At 33.2% G+C, this 18,372-nt stretch overlaps 1 protein-coding gene across 4 annotated transcripts in view; it reads left to right on the top strand.

Annotated features, from left to right (window-relative positions):
* Window positions 1–18,372, top strand: part of TRPS1 (transcriptional repressor GATA binding 1) — a 300,371-nt gene that overhangs the window by 93,883 nt on the left and 188,116 nt on the right. For all 4 annotated transcript variants that reach the window (XM_074201304.1, XM_074201303.1, XM_074201301.1 and 1 more), the window contains one exon: window positions 2,388–2,991. In XM_074201304.1, the coding sequence (XP_074057405.1) occupies window positions 2,388–2,991 (604 nt within the window). The remainder of the gene's footprint in view (window positions 1–2,387; window positions 2,992–18,372) is intronic.

Genomic DNA, 18,372 nt, shown 5'->3' with positions numbered 1-18,372 from the left:
TAGGGTCACAGATACAAGTTATGTTGTCATCTAGTATGTAGATAAGATTTGTAAGGTGGAGAAAGTTTAGAGGGAGAAGCAATGAACTTTAAGAAATGAGGTATTTGGAAGAGGACAGAATCTGTCTATGACAAAACTTATAGGAAAGACTCTATTTGAAAGTTAGATAAAAAGCCAGGATAGTGTGGTATTTAGTTATGTTTTAAATATATCTTTTGTACAGAGCATAAAAATATATTGGGTTATGTTAAAGGGTTGTCATAAAAAGTATTTTGTTTCTTTGATATGTATTAGTAACAAGTAACATACTGTTTCAGTGTAATAAATAGCACATGTTTAACAAAGCACTTTAGCAAAGTACAAATTCAAACTTTTAAAAAATATTGAAAACCAGTGTGTAAGTTATTCTATACCAAATATACCCATATGTAGCACAGCCTAGCAGCAAGCATGTTGAATTTGAATTTAAGAGATCAGGGTTCAAACACTGGCTTTACTAAATACTTCCTTGTGACCTTGTACAAAATGTCTGACACCTCTGGGCCTCAGTTATTAGTCTGTGAAATGAGAGGTTGGGCCAGATGATGTATAAGATTTCTTCTGGCTCTAAATCTATTAGTCTATAACCTGTTGGATATACTTCATGACTATGTGTTAGATTCATTCTTGTTCATTAACAAAACACATAACTAAATATATTCAGTTCTTTGCAACTTGAGTAATTTTTATTCCAAAATATAAAAAAAAACACAAAAGCAATATAGAGTTTAACTAGAGATAAAATATTTTAAGAGAAATATTATACTTTTTTAAGAGTGTTTTTTCTAAATAATGTAGAATAATGGGACTATTATTTCATTAACTGAATGGATTTAAATTGGAGATAGAAAAGTACTTTTTAAAATAGTACCCCACAGCTTATTTTTATATAATAGAAAATTGTATAATGCAGAACCAAATTTACTTTCAAAAATTTGTGAATCCATGGTTGAAAAATGTTGCCTCAGTGGAATTAAGCAAATAGAAAGTAGGAAAATATATTTATTTAATCAAGTAGAAGATCCTATATGTTGTTATATAAAAATGAAGAGGATATATTTATTTCAGGTCAGTAAGACTTCTTAAGGAGTGGGAATATATGGGATAATAACTAGTGGATATGAACAGAAAAAGTAAGAGTTTTTTTACTTGTTTTGTAGAATGGGGGGTACATAGATATAGTCAGTATAGAAATAACAGGAAGAGATTGAAGATAAATTTGAAAATGGAGATGAAAGAGGGGATAACATGCTAAAGAAAAGAAAATGAAATATGAATTACTTTTGCAATTACTTGTTTTGGCAAGAAGGACTACCCTTTCTTGTGAGGAAAGGAGGGAGAAGGAGATAGTGGGGAAATACATCTGACTGATGTGACTAGAGGAAGCGAGAAGAAGGAACTCATAAAATTTACTTCTATAAACTCAATAACAACAAAATGGTCATTTCCACATACAGAGTTGAATAGACATGAATGAAACTTTACAGATCTCTATCAGGTATAGCTTGTTTACCAAGTACATAAACAATTTCACTTCATGTCTTTCAAAGCTATCCACTTTGTGCTTCTTTTAGGCCTTCCCAATGTTCTTTTTTCTGCATTCAAAAAATGTTTCAATATCACTCTTTTCTTTCCCTTTTGTTAATCTGTAACTATTCCCCTCACCCTTCTACCCTCAGCTGGGGGAAATTTTTTTTGATAGAAAATAAAAGCAATGTCCTTATAACAAATCAAGGAAAAAAATATCCTCATTGACTATGTCTAAAATGTGTATATTAGTTTTCATCTTGAGTTGCTCATCTCTTTGCCGTGATTTATCTGGATAACAAGGAAGAGACTATTAGATCAAATGGAAAGAACATGTAATTTGAAGTTAAAGGACCTGCATTTAGATTTTGATTCTTCATGAATATGGGCCTTTACCTCTCTCAGACTCACCTTTCCTCATCTCACCAGATTCAGTTTCCTCACCTGTAAAATAAAGGAGTGGGTATTCATGATCTCCAAGTTTCCCCGACAGTTATATAGTTTCTGATACTGTTATCCTATATACAAATAGAGTTGTACAGTCAACAGCTAGTTGGTTGAAGTGCTTATAGGCTGTGTTTCTCTGAGTGTTTGTGTACACTTGGTTCATTAAAGCAAAAATTAACACATTTAAAACTTCACACTTTTACAAAAATATGGAATTAAAAATTCCAGTTAATTGTACTTCAGGTTCAGGTGTTAGAAATGAATGCTCAATTTCATTCCACTTTCTATATTACATGTGAAATGATACGGGTTACTTTTAAGACTGTTTAGAAGAAAGAAATCTTTACATGTATTTTTTCCTTTATCTTCTTTAGGAGAGCACATAACTGCTATAAATGCCGTCAGTGCCGCTTCACAGCTGCTGATACCCAGTCACTACTAGAGCACTTCAACACTGTGCATTGCCAGGAGTTGGATATCACTACGGCCAATGGAGAAGAGGATAGCCATGGTGTGTCTGCTATCAAAGAGGAACCTAAAATTGACCTCAAGGTCTACAGTCTAATCAATCCAGATTCTAAAATGGGGGAGCCAGTCTCTGATGCCATAGTGAAAAGGGAGAAACTGGAAGACAAGGAAGGACTTAAGGAGAAAGGTTGGACTGATGGTTCCAGTGATGATCTTAGAAATGTAACCTGGAGAGCAGAAATTTTAAGGGGCAGCCCATCTTATACTCAAGCAAGCTTAGGTCTCCTTACTCCTGTGTCTGGTACTCAAGAGCAATCAAAGACTTTAAGGGATAGCCCTAATGTAGAAGCTGCCCATCTGGCACGACCTATTTATGGCTTGCCTGTTGAGACCAAGGGATTCCTGCAAGGAGTGCCCACTGGAGGAGGAGAAAAGTCTGGATCCCTTACACAACAGTATCCTGCATCAGGTGAAAGCAAGTCTAAGGATGAGTCACAGTCCCTGTTACGGGTAGGAAACTTTTTCTTTTCTTTTTTTTATGCTAACAAAAACAAGATAAAAAATTCCTTCCCTTAGAGACACAGATTTTTTTTTTTGCTTTTGTTTTTAGGATCATGATGTGGTATAAGGGTCATATTATCCATATCAATTTGAAAAATTACATTTATAAAGTTAAGTTGGCAGAAAGTCATTCCTTTGTGTTTGTATAAGACACAGAGTAGATTCAATGGCAAGCAATCATTTGTTTGTCTTTTCTGTTAGTTCTGATTGAATCTTAGATAATCATTCCTGTCTATTATGCATGATAATGAGGATACATTTGAAGAAGAAAGGTTTAGAACCCCAAGGATGCACATCTATTACATTGAAATAAGTAAATGGCCCTTAAATTTCAAGATAGTGATAGTTCATACTTAATAAGCAAGATATTAGAAAATTTATACACTAAGAACCTAAAATCCTCACTGTGATGTTATTACAGAATTGTGATGTTTGGTAAAACACAGAATATAATTACATACTAATGGCAGTACTTATTGTTCGGTTGCCAGGGAAAAGGAGGGGGGTAATTCTGAGGAAAAAGCTAAATGTGATGATTGTGATAAACCTCAATATAAGGAGAAATTGTATTTCTTGTGTTCTTTTTATCATCCAGCGAGAAAGACTCAAGAATGATGTTTTTCTTGGGTTAAAAAAATGACTCTAAGTAAAATGTGATTCTTTTGTCTTTTATTTCATACAATCTTGCATTAAACTTGATCAATAATTTTTTTAAGGTTTTGGAAATTCACATGTTCAATATGATGTTTACTTTTAATCTATTTTCAGCCTGAATTCCAAGACAGTGTTGAATATTCACAGGGGATTTAAAACCTCTGCTTAAATACAGAAGGGACTCTTTAGAACCCAGGCTCTTTAGAGTTCAGGTCAAAAGGTAACCATTAAATATAGATGAGCCAGCTCAGTTATGACATCCACAACGCACAGGTCAGACATCTGGGGGAGACGATCCTTGAGCTTACACTGATTGAAGAATGATTCTCCCCAGTGTATACATGACTCTTCCCTTCCTGCTTCCTTGGGATTCTCTGGAAGCTGTCAGGGCTTCCCAGGTAGCCTCCTGGATGATTGAATAATGTCCCTCAGAGTGGATTATGAATCTTTTGTTATCAACAATCTGACTAATCTAGAACCAAGTACATGACTAGGATGGAAAGGAGATATGGACTCTGCTCATTATGAACAAGAAATTTTTAATTATCCCCCTTATGAATACCATGAAAATATCCCCCTTCAACTCCTACCCCCCCAAAAGAAGATAGACAGAAAGAAAATTCATTGTGAGTTTTTCTATTATAGTTATTACTTTACGGAACTAAATTTAAAAAAATTATCAACATTTATTTTATTTTAAAGAATTACTTTGTCAATTTCTCATGATTTTGTGTCTAGGAATTTTGCGTAGTTCATTGTCCTAAGGAAGCAATAGAGCATACTGATATTTTTGTAGATTGTATCTAGCATTCTGTTAAGTTGAATTGATGTTCAGACTTTATTCTAAAAAAATGAAGTTTCTTTTACTCACTTTTATTAGATTGCAATGTTTGATTCTTCAAAAACATTGCTTTGTCTACATCTTTTTAACACCTTAAAAATGCAAAATTCTATCAGATTATTTGATATTTCAAAATTTCATTGGCCTCTCAGTATAGGAGCAAGCTACTGATGCTAACCTCCCCCCCCCCCACACACTCCCTTGTAGGTTGTAGAATAAGAGTTCATATTAAACTTTTTTTTCTCTCATCCCTCCCCTCCTCAGCCCCCTTCTCCAGTAAAATAGTTTCTTACAATAAGGTGTATTTTGTTTTCTCCTTCTAAATCTCTTGTTTCTCTCTATGTGAGTTTCTGAAATAGTAGCTTTGTAGTAAATGACCCTGTATTTGTAACCTTATTCTTAAAGTATATTTCTCCAGAAAGGTAGGGAAAAACTTAATCAAAAATTTGAGTAAAATGTCATGGAAAATAATATAATTATTTTTTTTACCTTCAATAGCAAATTTAGAGTATATTTTGACCTAATTTCTGTTGCATAAGGTAGAATACTTTTGGATCTCTAATTTGTGCTTTTAATTAATATTAATAGCTTACTGGGCTCAAATTGATTTCATCAATTGAATTTTAAAAAGAAAACAAATCTCACATTTTCTTTTTTCTTTAAACAATTCCAACTTCTGTGACTGACTTAGGAAACAGAAGTGAAAGTCTCTTGTTCTATATTGCTCTTGTATCCCCCAGTGCTATAGCAAGTACCTATTTTTAAAGTCATTACATCTATTGGTTTAGGGATCCAAAGGAAATGACTATATATTCATATGATATTTAATTAGATATAACTTGAGAACTTCTTTGAATAATGCTCACTAAAAAATAGAAATGGGAAAGTATAATTTGTCAAGTTTGCTTTTCCACCTTGAATGATAAAAATAAGCTAGGAATTTTTAAAAAAAATGAATTAAATATAATACTACAAACATTTACAAAGCACCTACTATGGTATTTTTTTTTGCATTGAGATACAAGAAAAAACACAACCAAGTTCCTTATCCCCAGTAGCTTATGTTTGATTGGGGTTAAATACAAAAATGAGCTAATGCAAAATAATTGGAGTGGGGAGAAAATAATATTAGCAACAGGGGTAATCTGGGAAGGCTTCTAGAAGGAGAAAGGAATATGTGTGGCAATCTATCATAGTGAAAGACAAAGATTAAGAGAGTTCCTTCTAGGGTATGGGACTAATTTATGAAACACTTGGAGATTTACAAAGGAATTTTGCATTTGGAAATAGCTACTAGTCACATTGACTAGAAAGTATATTATAGGAAAGGGGGAAACAGTATGAACCATGTTAGAAGGTATTCCTGGATTTAAATCATAAAAAGGCATAAAAAGCAAGTAGTTAGTAATTTGTCCTAGAGACAAGTAAGGAAATTTAGAAACATTTTAAACAGGAAATTAAGGTGTTCAGACTTATTTTTGAGGTAGATTAATTTAGAGTGAAGAGTGACTTGTAAAGAGAACAGACCGGAGGCAAACTTATCACATAGATGTCTATTGCCATAGCCTAGGTGAGGGACAATGAGGAAGGGAAAGTGAAGTGGGGGAGACAAAGACAGAGAGAGAGAGAGAGAGAGAGAGAGAGAGAGAGAGAGAGAGAGAGAGAGAGAGAGAAGTCACTTGCTTGTTCGAAAGAAAAGTAAAACAAAAATAATAAAAAAAGGAATTTTAATATTTTATGCAAATACAGAAAGAAGCTGTTATTTCCTCTGAAGTGAGGGAACTCCCTCCATCTGTATATCAAACTAATCATCTGCCATTTAGTTGACTATTTCTGGGGAGTTGCCTGAAGTCATATAGAGATTAAGCTATTTGCCCAAGGTTACAAAGGAATTTAAGAGTTGGAATTTGAACGCAATCCTTCCTGTGGCAATCTATTATAGCACAGTATCTCTTCCTGATAATTGTTTATATTTTATGTTCTAAAAGTTATCCCCTCACTACCTGCCAAACTATTCAACCACAGATGCTCCACAGAAACACATACTCTCAGACTCATGTTTTTCCTCATGACTAGAATATATTTTTGTTTTTCTTAGTATTTTACTTTCTTAATAATTTATTATTCAATATCTGGTATTTTTTTTGCAAAGCAATGGAGTTAAGTGACTTGCCCAAGGTCACACAGGTAATTATTAAATATCTGAAGTTAGAATTGAACTCAGGTCCTCCTGACTCCAGAGCTGATGCTCTAAATACTGCACCATCTAGCTGCCCAAATATCTGATATTTATTATAATATTGATGATTATTTGTGGAAACTTGCTGAAGTGTCCAAAGTGAGGAAATATTTTCTGTGGAAGTGAAAATTTTTAAACTCCCCAATTGAATGATTTAGAAGAAATTTTATTTTACCCAGAAATAATTGATTCCCCCCCCTTTGAGTTCAGTTTCTATATACAAAACTATTTTATTTTGTGAAGTTCTGAGAACTGGATTTGGAAGGACCTGAGAAGCCAACTAGTCCAGTCAATAATCCCATCTACAATATCCCCAAGTGGTCATCCAGTCTCTTCTTAAAGACCTCTTTGGAGGGGTGACATACTATCCCCATCCTCACTCATATAGGAAGGGAGGGAGAAAAAGATGGAGAAATGGAAGAGAAAGAAGGAAGAAATATAAGGAAAGGAGGGAGGGAGTAGGAAGAAAGATTTAAATGCTACATTTATTTTTCCTTGTATTTATAATCATCAGAAATTAGTACTGGGTCTGCAACATAGTAAGCACTTGATAAATCCTTGCTTCCTTCCTAATACTTGGGAGGGGCTGGAAGGGACTAACCCCCTCATTTAATTGTTGAAGAAACTAAAGGCCAGAAAGGTTATATAATCTTTCCTGGGACTGACATCCAGGTAGACAGAGTGAGAGGTGCAATTCAAACTCAGATTATCTGTCTCTGGAGCCTCTCCAGACTATTTTAATAAAGTGTAGTTGAAGCAGTAGTTACATCTTTTCATCTACTAATTCCACTTTTAACTTTGAGCAGGACACTTTTTCTCTCTAGATCTCAGTCTATTGAATAGGCTGTGCCAGATACCCATAAGATCTCTTTCTGCTCAAATTCCTATGGTGGCTCTATATTAACTTTCTATAATGAAAGACCATTAGTTTCCTCACCTGTATCTCATGTGATATAGTTTCCATTTGTTTCAACATTCCACACACAGACCTCTGAAAAGAGACATGGAACAAATACATCTGTTGTTTTTGTTTTGTTTTGTTTTGTTTTAATGTTATTAGCATTGTATTTTTACATGATCTGAATAAATTTCTAACTAGGAGATTATGTGTTAAGCTTCATGGATAGCATGTACACTATCATTCGTCTTTTAAATTTAAATGATTCTTTATAACTTTCTGAAAAGTTGCTTGTTTTAACTAGATTATTAGCCACTGATTAGTTAGTGTCTCATTACCTTTATGAGTGGGAAGAATTTTAGAGACTGTAAAACTTTTCTTTCATAGGACATAACTTCCTTGCAAATTATAAGAATGTCAATTGTAGTGAAACTTTGTTTCTAGAATAATGGTTAAAATAATTCAAAGACGGAGCAACATCTGAAAGTCTATGGGGGAAAAGCATAGGCAAAAAAAAAAGATCCAAGTGTTAAATTAAACATTTTCTTTCACATTTTAAACTAAATTACTCTGGTGTACTTTTATGATATGTAAATGCATACAGTTTCTTCTCTTTTTATATATATATTTATGTATATAGTTGTATCTATGTTTGTATGTGTGTATATGTATATATATGAATCCAAATCTGTGTGCATTTTGTTGTATTCACATAAATTTGGATGTTTGCTTGAATAGAAAAGTATTTAAACAAGACATTTATTGAGTTTAGTTCTTTTGATTGAGTTTGAAATTTGAAAGTACCACTTGAGCTTCATGAAATTGGTAATAATTCTCATTTCAGCTTCTGAATTTATTTATGTAATGGGGGTAAAATATGCCATTAAGCTAATTAAATATTTCAATAATGCCTAATGCATTTTTAGAAGTTAAAAGTACTACAAAAATGTTTAAATTTTATTGATGTATTCTTTGACCCTGTGTTCATCCCATTTCCTCTCCAGTAGTAAGGAAGAGTAATTTATGAGATGAGAAAGAGGCCAGGGTTCCTGGTATCAAATTTTGGTTGATCTGGAGTGACCTTTATGCAAATGATCTTAATCCATTGTTATGTTTAGGATACCACATCTTCATAGAATTAGAACTTTGAGACTGCTTTTAAAATTTAATTCAAGCATTATTTTCCTCACATAGCTAGATAGGATTCATTTTGAAAAATATTTCAATTTCATGTCGGAATTCTGGAAGTTTGTTTTGTGTCTGAGTGTATTTATTTATTTATTGCATCTTAGTTTTCTGTGGGTCAATCATGCTCCCAACTTAGCCCCCCTGCTTGGCTGTGTGACTTTGGAAAAAGGCCTTTCATAATCTCAGTTGATCCATCTCTAAGAGAGGATAATAATACCTACCTTCCTCACAGAAGTGTTGTGAAGCTAAGTTAATTAATGTTTGTAAAGCAATTTGAGATTCTCAGATGCAGGGTGCTAGATAAGTACAAAATAGTATTATTATTGTTCATTTTGTAAAAGTGATACAAAGACAGCACAATGCAGATGCTCTTCCTTCTTTTCCTTAGAGGACTTGAATTTATAGTTTAAAGATTTGTTGATACTGGATGGTCTATTGAGATGCAAAAATGTTCCTTTTGGGGCAGCATATTGGCAGTCACATAACATTGTTCAACCAAGCAACATTGTTGAATGCTTTACAACTCTTGATACTGGTCATTAGGGGCATTTTTTTTCTAAAGCATTTCAAATGAACAGTCCCTATTTGAAGTGTATTTTTCCCCCTTTAACTGGACATGTAGTTTAGGAGATAAGAAGTTCAACTTGCCATAATAGAGGTGACCTATATAGAACGGTACTTTAGATCCTGAAAGCTTGCCATATATACATGCAAAAATATCATAGAACCAACACTGACTCTATATCACTATGACACTCTATCCTTTATTGCTATTGGTATCAAGTGCAAATTAAACTAGCATTTCATCAAGGCAAAAGAAAAAGCATTATGATTTTTTTAAATCAACTTTTGAGCTTTTTTCCCCCACTGGCTAGGTGGCCTGGCAGAAATTCCCAGCTACCAGATGTGGCTTTTTTAGTGCATCAGATTGTACCTTATGAAATGGTATCCTAGAGTGCAGAATCAGTTAATTATTTCCTGTATAGAGATCTATCTTTCTCCTCATTTCACAGACTGCATGTGTTGGGAGATAACAAACCCCCAAAAGGAAGCCTTTGTGGAAGATTCTAACAGGGTGGAAATGGGGAATCCAGAAACTGGGTTCAAAGTTTCAGTAGCACAGATGCAGAATGCTGCCAAAGCATGCCAGCTACAGTAACCACAGGGTCAATGTTTTCTTTTGTGTTTTTTTTTTTTGGTGGCAGATTATGGTATTATGTTTGGTGGATCAATTGAAATTTTAATAGAGAAGAACATCATTAGAGTGTTGTATTTTTGGTTCCTTTTTATGGTTATTCCTATTTATCCTACCCCAAAGTGTCTCATTCCAGAGCTAGTTTCTCTGTGACAGTATCTCCCCCCCCCCATTTCCTCTGACTCTGTTAGGGATCTTTCAGGAAGTATTTTTAGTCAAGGCCATTCATTGCTGCACAGGTCTTCTAATTAACTCAGGGAAGCTCAGCAGGCAATGTCTTACTAATGCACACAGCAATGTTAGGTCAAGGAGCTGACAAATCCTTTTAGTTTAGTTAGAAGCACCTGTTTCCATAATTCACGAGGAGGCACATTCTCATTTTAAACAGTGCTGAATCATAGAAAATTGGCAGTAAAATAATAAATAGAACCAAATTTTGATTTGATAATCTAAAAAAGAAAAATCTGTATACTTGTCTATATCTTTCAGCATTAAGTTCAAAAGCTGTAAGAGGGACTAAAGAAACTCTACATACTTTTGAAACTGTGAGATAATTTTAAAAGGAAAATGCATTCCTGAGGTTGTGTGCATAAAATCTAGGTGATTACTGGAGCACACTCACCAAAAAGCAAATGCTTTGCATCACTATTCATGACAGCAATCAGATGGCATTAAAATGTCCAGTGTTATTTTGCCCAGTGAAATAGATATTTCTATTGTGGGAGGATTCAACCTGGAAAAAGTAACTTGTGAAGAGTAGTCTATGTCAAACTGGCTTGAACAATAGCAAGATAAAATTTTATTTTTTTTTAAATTTTAGCTTGTAGAGGACAGTATAAGCAGGACTGCCAATTTGTTTGTGAATTTTTGGACATGATCTGTGGATTCATTAGTACAAAAGAGCACCTTGTGAGTAACCTCCTTTACTAATGCAGGTAGATCAACATCTTCTCTGAAAATTATAATCTTTGAGAGTTGCAAAGGCACTGAGAGGACAAGTGCCTTGTACAGTATATATAGCCATTATATTTCAAAGGAAGGTCATCAAATAAGATCTTTTGACTTTGGGGCAAACTCTTTATTTTCTATCCCACATCAATTCTCTTTGGTATATTTTGTTTTATTTTGTGAAAATGAGAGTAATGAAAAAATACAGAAAAGCTGATTATAGTTATATTTATAGTTTTAAACCTCAAGAAAGGATAATTGTTCGTTGTTTAGATTAATAAAGTTGCACATCAAAGAAACAGAGTTTAGATCCCCTGTCTGATACTACCCATTTGATTATCAACATTATGTTAGATTATCTGGGTACCTCAGTTTTCTCATCTGTAAAATAAGAAGGATGAACTAGATGACCTCAGATCCTTTCCTGTTCTAGATTTAAGATGATTTGGTAATGTGATTTTGATAGCATGATTGATATGTGCAAGGTGTATTAAAATGTACCTTACATATAAATTAATAATCAAAAGATTGACCAGTGTCATTTATAGACAAGTTTATAGTTTGATTTAAATTAATGCTATATATATATATATATTTAATTTGTCATAGCGATTAGATATTGTCTTAGAGTCAATAAATATTAAATACAAATGTAATACTAATAATAAGAAAGGCAATGAATGCATATAAATGTGACAGGGGTAATCAGAGGAACCCCTGATTTATTTGGTAGAATCCCTGGTCAAGCAAGTCAGCGGTTCCCCTTATCACCCCTGTCTTCACTCTAAATTAAGGACTGTGTCTTCTAAGGTAAATATTCTTTTCTTATACTAATTATAAAGATTATGCATTGTAAAGTTTTGTGAATTTTTGAGGATTCCTATTTTGTGATTTTTTTTAACCAAAAAATTTTTGAACTGTGTCCATTTTATACCTTCTAGGAGAAAGATGAAAATGTTAAGGATCTGAACGATTTTGGACATATTTCTTCCTTTTTACCTGGGTTTTGTCATTAATGCTGAGCTCATTTTAACTAAGATTTTGCCATTCAGCTGTAAATTAATGTTTATTTAAGGCTAAGTGAAAAATTCTTTTTTGATCAGTTTTTATTGGTTTTTATAAAAAATAGCAAGTTTTATAAAATAAATCAGTCAAAAAACTCAGACATTCCTCTGAATTTTTATCTTATTATTTTTATAGCATTTACTGAAATGATCCACATTTTTATCAATTATCTTGGCACAATCCCACCCATTTTATTTTACATGGCATCACAATAATATTAAAATCATACTTATAATTTTTGTACTATATTGTGGTATTTTAGACTCAGTTGAAATAGATCCAAAGGAGAGTTGGATAATACATTCCTTGTGTCTGAGACTCATTGACTATATTTAATTCTGCTTCCTTGCAAAATATTACTTGATGGATTTAATAAATTGTTTTGAAGAAAAATTTTGAGAGATAGTAAATGATATTTGATTTAGGGATCACTGTAATCTAAAGAAGTTAGAAATAGAAATCCACTTCACAAGTGAATGTTAGCATGATTTACCTTGGGAAAAATGAGGTTTAAGAAATATGTAGATTTGGGGCTATTGGTGGAAATTAAATATATATATATTAATTTTTCTTAGAAATATTTTAATACATTGCTTTGCAAATAATGCATAAATTTCTTCCAAAGATGTGGTTTGTGTTTCTTCATTTAAGTTTATTGCCAGCACAGTTTATTTGGACAGAAGCAATCTTTTGATATTTACCCATGCTTGGTCAACTCCTGGGAACAGAGTTCAAAGGATTTTGCTATTCACCTAATCTTAACTGAAACTGAAGAATTTCCTGTTCACAATTTATTCAAAAGCAATCACCTTTGAAGATGATTTGAGATTTGATTGAAGATCTTTCAGGGAGAAGACAGTTCATTTCAGTTTTTGTAAAACTGTTGATAGTATAGTCTTTCCTTATATTTGAGAGGTAGCTTGACATATTAGAATGACATATGGCCTCAAAGCCAATAGAGTAATTAAACTCTCAGTGTTTCTTCTGAGACTAAATGTGGAAGAAAAGATACTGATATGCATTAGATTTTTTTTTTTACCTAGAAGTTCCCTATAGCAGTGAAATCACAGGTCTATTTCCAATCATATCCTAAATTCCACCAGCATTAACAAGTCTAAGCTCTTTTCTATGTATTTAAAATTTATTGTGATATTGCCATATTCTGTTTCCTTTGCTTGTCTTAATATACTCAATTGATTTAACTGATATTCATATGCCATGGTTTCCATTCTCTTTCCAGCCTCCCTCTTTTGAATAATTTCCAACTTATCAATATCCTTCCTAAATCAACTTATAAATATAGTTGATGTAATAACAGATGGGTTATGATCAGAGCAGATTACAATGGCTCTAGGATCTCTCACCCCCATTCCCCTCCAGGTACACTGATTCTATTAAAGTGATCTTTTAGGCCCCATTAACTTTTGTTATGAAGCTGATCCAAACAAGTTGCTAAATGAGCCTTCCCACTTGAGAGTGTCACAAATTCTCAGCCCCATGTCTTGTTTTTCCAATCCATTCTGTAGTTTCAACCATTTCTTTCCTGCTTCCAATTTATTCCCTACTTTAGATTTCATGTATTAGACTTTCATTTTTCTCTTATTCCCATTCAGTTTTTTGCTGCTTGGCATTCTACTTATTTCCCCTTCTTTCAGTTCTTCAATTTACCCTTAGCCATGAGAAAGAGTTCATGTCATTTGGAATTCACTGCATAGCTCTCTGTACTCATAGCTGAAGCTTTCTGTTGGTAGATATTTAAGTGACATTTTAAATTATAAATCTTGAATGTGTTTTATCATAGATATAGTCACAAACAAAACAAAATTTCTGATCCTGAAAGGAAGACTAAATGGTGTGTCTGGGTGGGGGAAGGGGAAAAAATAAAGAGCAAGGGTGTATTCTAGATTGCCTTTTAAATTAATGGAGAATGGCTAGAAGATGAAGAATATAAATATATTTTAATTACTGTGCTGTAATACATGATGAAAGATATAGTTTTAGTGTAGCATGAATTGATGAAGAGTAAAGTGAGCTGAACCAGAATCATTTATACAAAGAGAGCAATATTGTAAAAAAAAAAAATTGAAAGACTTAAGACCTCTAATCAATGCACATAACAAACAAACAATTCTCTAGAGGGTCTGTGATTAGGCAAACCCACTCCCTGATGGAGAGATGATGCTCAGAAAATTCAGAAAGAAATATCCATTTTTAGATATGGCCTGGGTAGAATTGTTTTGCTTGATTGATTATTTCTTACAAAATTTGATATTGATTTTTATTTTTTAAATTCTTCCCTTTCTGTTAGTTAACTGGAAGGGTGGTTGAAGAGAAGTCCCTAATAATATTGTTAAAACAAAAAAAAGTTATAGTAACATTTTTAAATCTATAAAAGAGAATGAAAAAGTTCAGAAGGAGCACAGATAAGCTAAACAATTGTGAAAGCAGTGAATAGAATCTAAAAGATTATCTCTAAGTTTCTACCTTCCTTTCAAAAACTCTTAAAGAGCAGTCTGGTATAGAGGAAACAGTACTAGGCTCAGAATTAGAAGACCTATTTCCAAATTCTACCTTTAATTATATTTACAATCTATATCAACTTGCATATCACTCAATTTCCTTATCTGTAAAATAGGTACAGTAGCACATACTACCTATCTTACAGAGTGATGATAGAATGGGAAAAGTAAATGTTAAACCACTTTATAAATAAGTAATTTTTTTAGCTAACATGCTTTCAAGAAAGATATTGAGATCATTTTCATCTGAATTATCTATATTAGCTATCTATACCCCATAAATTTATCAAAAATAATATTTTTTCACACATTTTACTGAGTGACTATATCTGTTCCATATAATTTTTTGATAGTAGAATGGATTTTAACTAAGAATCTTAAAAATTGGGAACTTCCACTAATAAGTTACATAACTTTGGACAAATACTTTGCTTTCTCAATATTTCCTCATCTGTAATTTAGAGGAGTTGAATTAGTTAATATATAAAACTCCTAAATCTAAAAAAGTCATTGTTTTTATTGCTGATGTACACTGCATTAGCTTCTAAAGGTAATGAGTAAGGATTTCAATGATATCAGATCAGTAAGCATTCATTCCAGAATAAGAAACAACAATGGTGGTAGAGTGAATTTAAAAGATGTTTTAGGAGTCAGGAAGGCTTGAATTCAAGTCCCTCAATTCACTTTATGACTTTAGGAAATTCATTTAACCTGAGAACAAAAGCAGATATGCACTGATAGAAGGAGTTTCTTTCACTAGAATTTCCTCTACCAAAAAAAAATATACGTCCCATACCTTCCCTCTACCATAAATGGTACCAAGTAAGAAAATTTAAGGTTAAAAAATCCACTGTTCTTTTATTTAATAAAATGACCATTATTGATGTCTAAATGATATTATGTTCTTTGGAATGCATGTTACTTTAACTAACAATGATATTAGGGTATATATATTTCTTATTTCTCATCTTTCAAATCATTGGAATTATATATATATATATATATATGTATGTATGTATGTATGTATGTATGTATTTGGGTTTTTGCTAGGCAATGGGGTTAAGTGGCTTGCCCAAGGCCACATAGCTAGGTAGTTATTTGGTTTTTGAGGCCGGATTTGAACTCATGTACTCCTGACTCCAGGGCCAGTGCTCTATCCACTGCGCCATCTAGCTGTCCCCTGGAATTATATTTTTAACCCTTAAAGTTCTTTTTCTTTTTTTTTTTTATGTTTTTACAAGGCAAATGGGGTTAAGTGGCTTGCCCAAGGCCACACAGCTATGTAATTACTAAGTGTCTGAGACCGGATTTGAACCCAGGTACTCCTGACTCCAGGGCTGGTGCTTTATTCACTATGCCACCTAGCCACCCCTACCCTTAAAGTTCTAAGGAGAAATCAATGAGGCCATGAAATTCAGTTTTCTCATTTAATAGGTGAGGAAACTGAATTCCAGAGAAGTCAAGTGATTTGGTCAAACTTAGATAGGTAGAAAGGGGTAGACCTGGAATTTGAACCCAGGAACTCTGATTTTGAATTCTCCTCTGTTCTCTATTATATAGTTTTCTTTCTCCTCAAAGAGCATCTTAACTCCTGGGAATTACTGCCAAACTCGTTATTGTCATAAATGAGTCAAGGGTTTTACAGAAATAACTTTACTTTGTATTACTTCACCTCTTATAAGAGAAGCTTCATTCTTCAAATAGTTCTGTTTTAAAGAGGAAAGACTTTTAAGGTACTACTTATGAATGGGAAGAAAGAAAAGTGAAAGCAGGATGGAGACTGAAAAATTCTGGTGAGAAAGTGACATGCATTTGGTCTGTTTCCTCTATTTTCTGGCATTGAGCAGTGCCTGTTTTGTTCCCAGTCAGATGTTCAAATGGGAACTTTAGATGCAGAAACTAAATTTAGTAGGTGGGGTGCAAATTTTTATGATTCCATGAATAGACACTGATCCCAGCTGTTTCATTACAATTATAAAAATAAGATAGGCTGTGAATCATTTAGAATGTCTTTAATGGTCTTGGAGAAATAATTTCATCTTTCTAAAATCTTAAAAGTGTTATTAAACTACCTCAGATTCTTCATTGACTTCAAGTTATATCTTACTCTGCACATATGAAATTTGTGAAGTCTTGCTGGTCATGGTGAAAGTAGCTTTTTTAATCTCTATCTATTTAGGGCTAGGGATGAATAAGAGGTAGAATATGGTAAAGGAAGGTGAGAAGGCACTACTTGGTTTATAAATATTTTATAAATAATTTTGTAATAATTTCATTTAAAGGGTTGAGGCTGAAGTTGATTGACAGATGTAATTGGGTCTCCCCCAAGCAATAGTCCTCTGAGCAATGGAGTTGTTGAACTATTCTTTTAGATTGGCCTTAGTAAGAATTGTCACAAAATGAATGATAAAAGGTAAGAAAGCAGATCTTTTCCTGAAATGTTTATTCTCTTTCATTAATGAAAACTCATATAGAAAATAAGATAGAAAAAAATTTTAGCCACCCTGAAATTTGTGCAGAGGGCTATTTAACTCCCCTGACCACATTATACACATATAATATTTTGGAAGACTTTTAATAATATGTTACATATTTGAAAATTCCATAGGAATCAACCTTAACATTTGAGTTAGATAATATTTTTCAACTTTAAGAAAAAAAAAACAAGGGGGAAAAAGCAACATGTAGCATATTGCAGTATAGTGGAGGAATTTTAATTCCTAGTGTGACCTGAAGAATCTCTAGAAAAACTCAAAAAGCAAGCTAAGAAAATCTGACCATAGGTCCTCATGTGCTGAAGTTCTGGAAGTCTCTATTTGCATCTCCAGAGTTTTACAAAATGCCTGGCGTATTTATTTAGTCGTTCTGTCGATCCCACACATATAGCATGCTGATACTATACTTGGGATTTTCTTGACAAAGACACTGGAGTGTTTTGTCTTTTCCCCCTTCAGTGAATCAAGGCAAAGAAATCAAGTAACTTGCCCAGGGTCACACAACTAGTAAATGTCTGAGGTTGGATTTGAACTCAGGACATCCATTCTCTAGGTCCAGTACTTCACTGAGACATTTAGTTGATGCATAGTAAGTGCTTAATAAATACTTTTCAATTGAGCCAGCAGTCCCCCATTCTATATTCAAACAATTAATTGATCTCCCCATCTCTTCACTGATCATATTCAAGGTGAAGATTTTTTTTTTCTGAGAACTGCCCAGGAGGGTCCCAATTTTTATCCAGATCATGTAGCATTATCCATACCTGCCCATTTCCCTCCTAGAGTTATCATGAGAAAAATAAAAGGAAAATAGTGCAAGTGTGGGAAGAAAAATGGGCATTTTTGTAATTTCTTTTCAAAAAGTTCTGAGTAGAATAGATCCACTGGTACTAGTACCTGGGAGATTTTCCCAACCTGTATTACAATTCTGTAATCACTTTTCCTCAAAACTATTTTGTGTTAGATAGATCTTTTTAAGGAAAAAAGAATTTTAGCTTATCTAATCTTTGCTTCTTAGGAGTCTAAGACTTGAGCTTAGAGATCCGAATTGCATACAGTGGAAGCTAATGTAGTCTGTGGTAAATCTGGCATCAATATGGTACAGCCCTCATTGGGAGGCCACAAGGTTTCCAGAGGAGGGACAAAGTCTGGAATTGAAATAGATCACAGCTTTCATGCTTTGGATCACACTGAGATCAATCACTATAACTCTAGTCTGGCCAAGATAATAAAAGCAAGCTGAAAAAATAAATAAATAAATGTACAGAAATGAATAAACAAAATAAAT

Source organism: Macrotis lagotis, chromosome X, assembly GCF_037893015.1.
Source record: "Macrotis lagotis isolate mMagLag1 chromosome X, bilby.v1.9.chrom.fasta, whole genome shotgun sequence".
In the NCBI taxonomy this organism is placed as follows: domain Eukaryota; kingdom Metazoa; phylum Chordata; class Mammalia; order Peramelemorphia; family Peramelidae; genus Macrotis; species Macrotis lagotis.
This window is presented reverse-complemented; position numbering and strand designations above follow the sequence as displayed.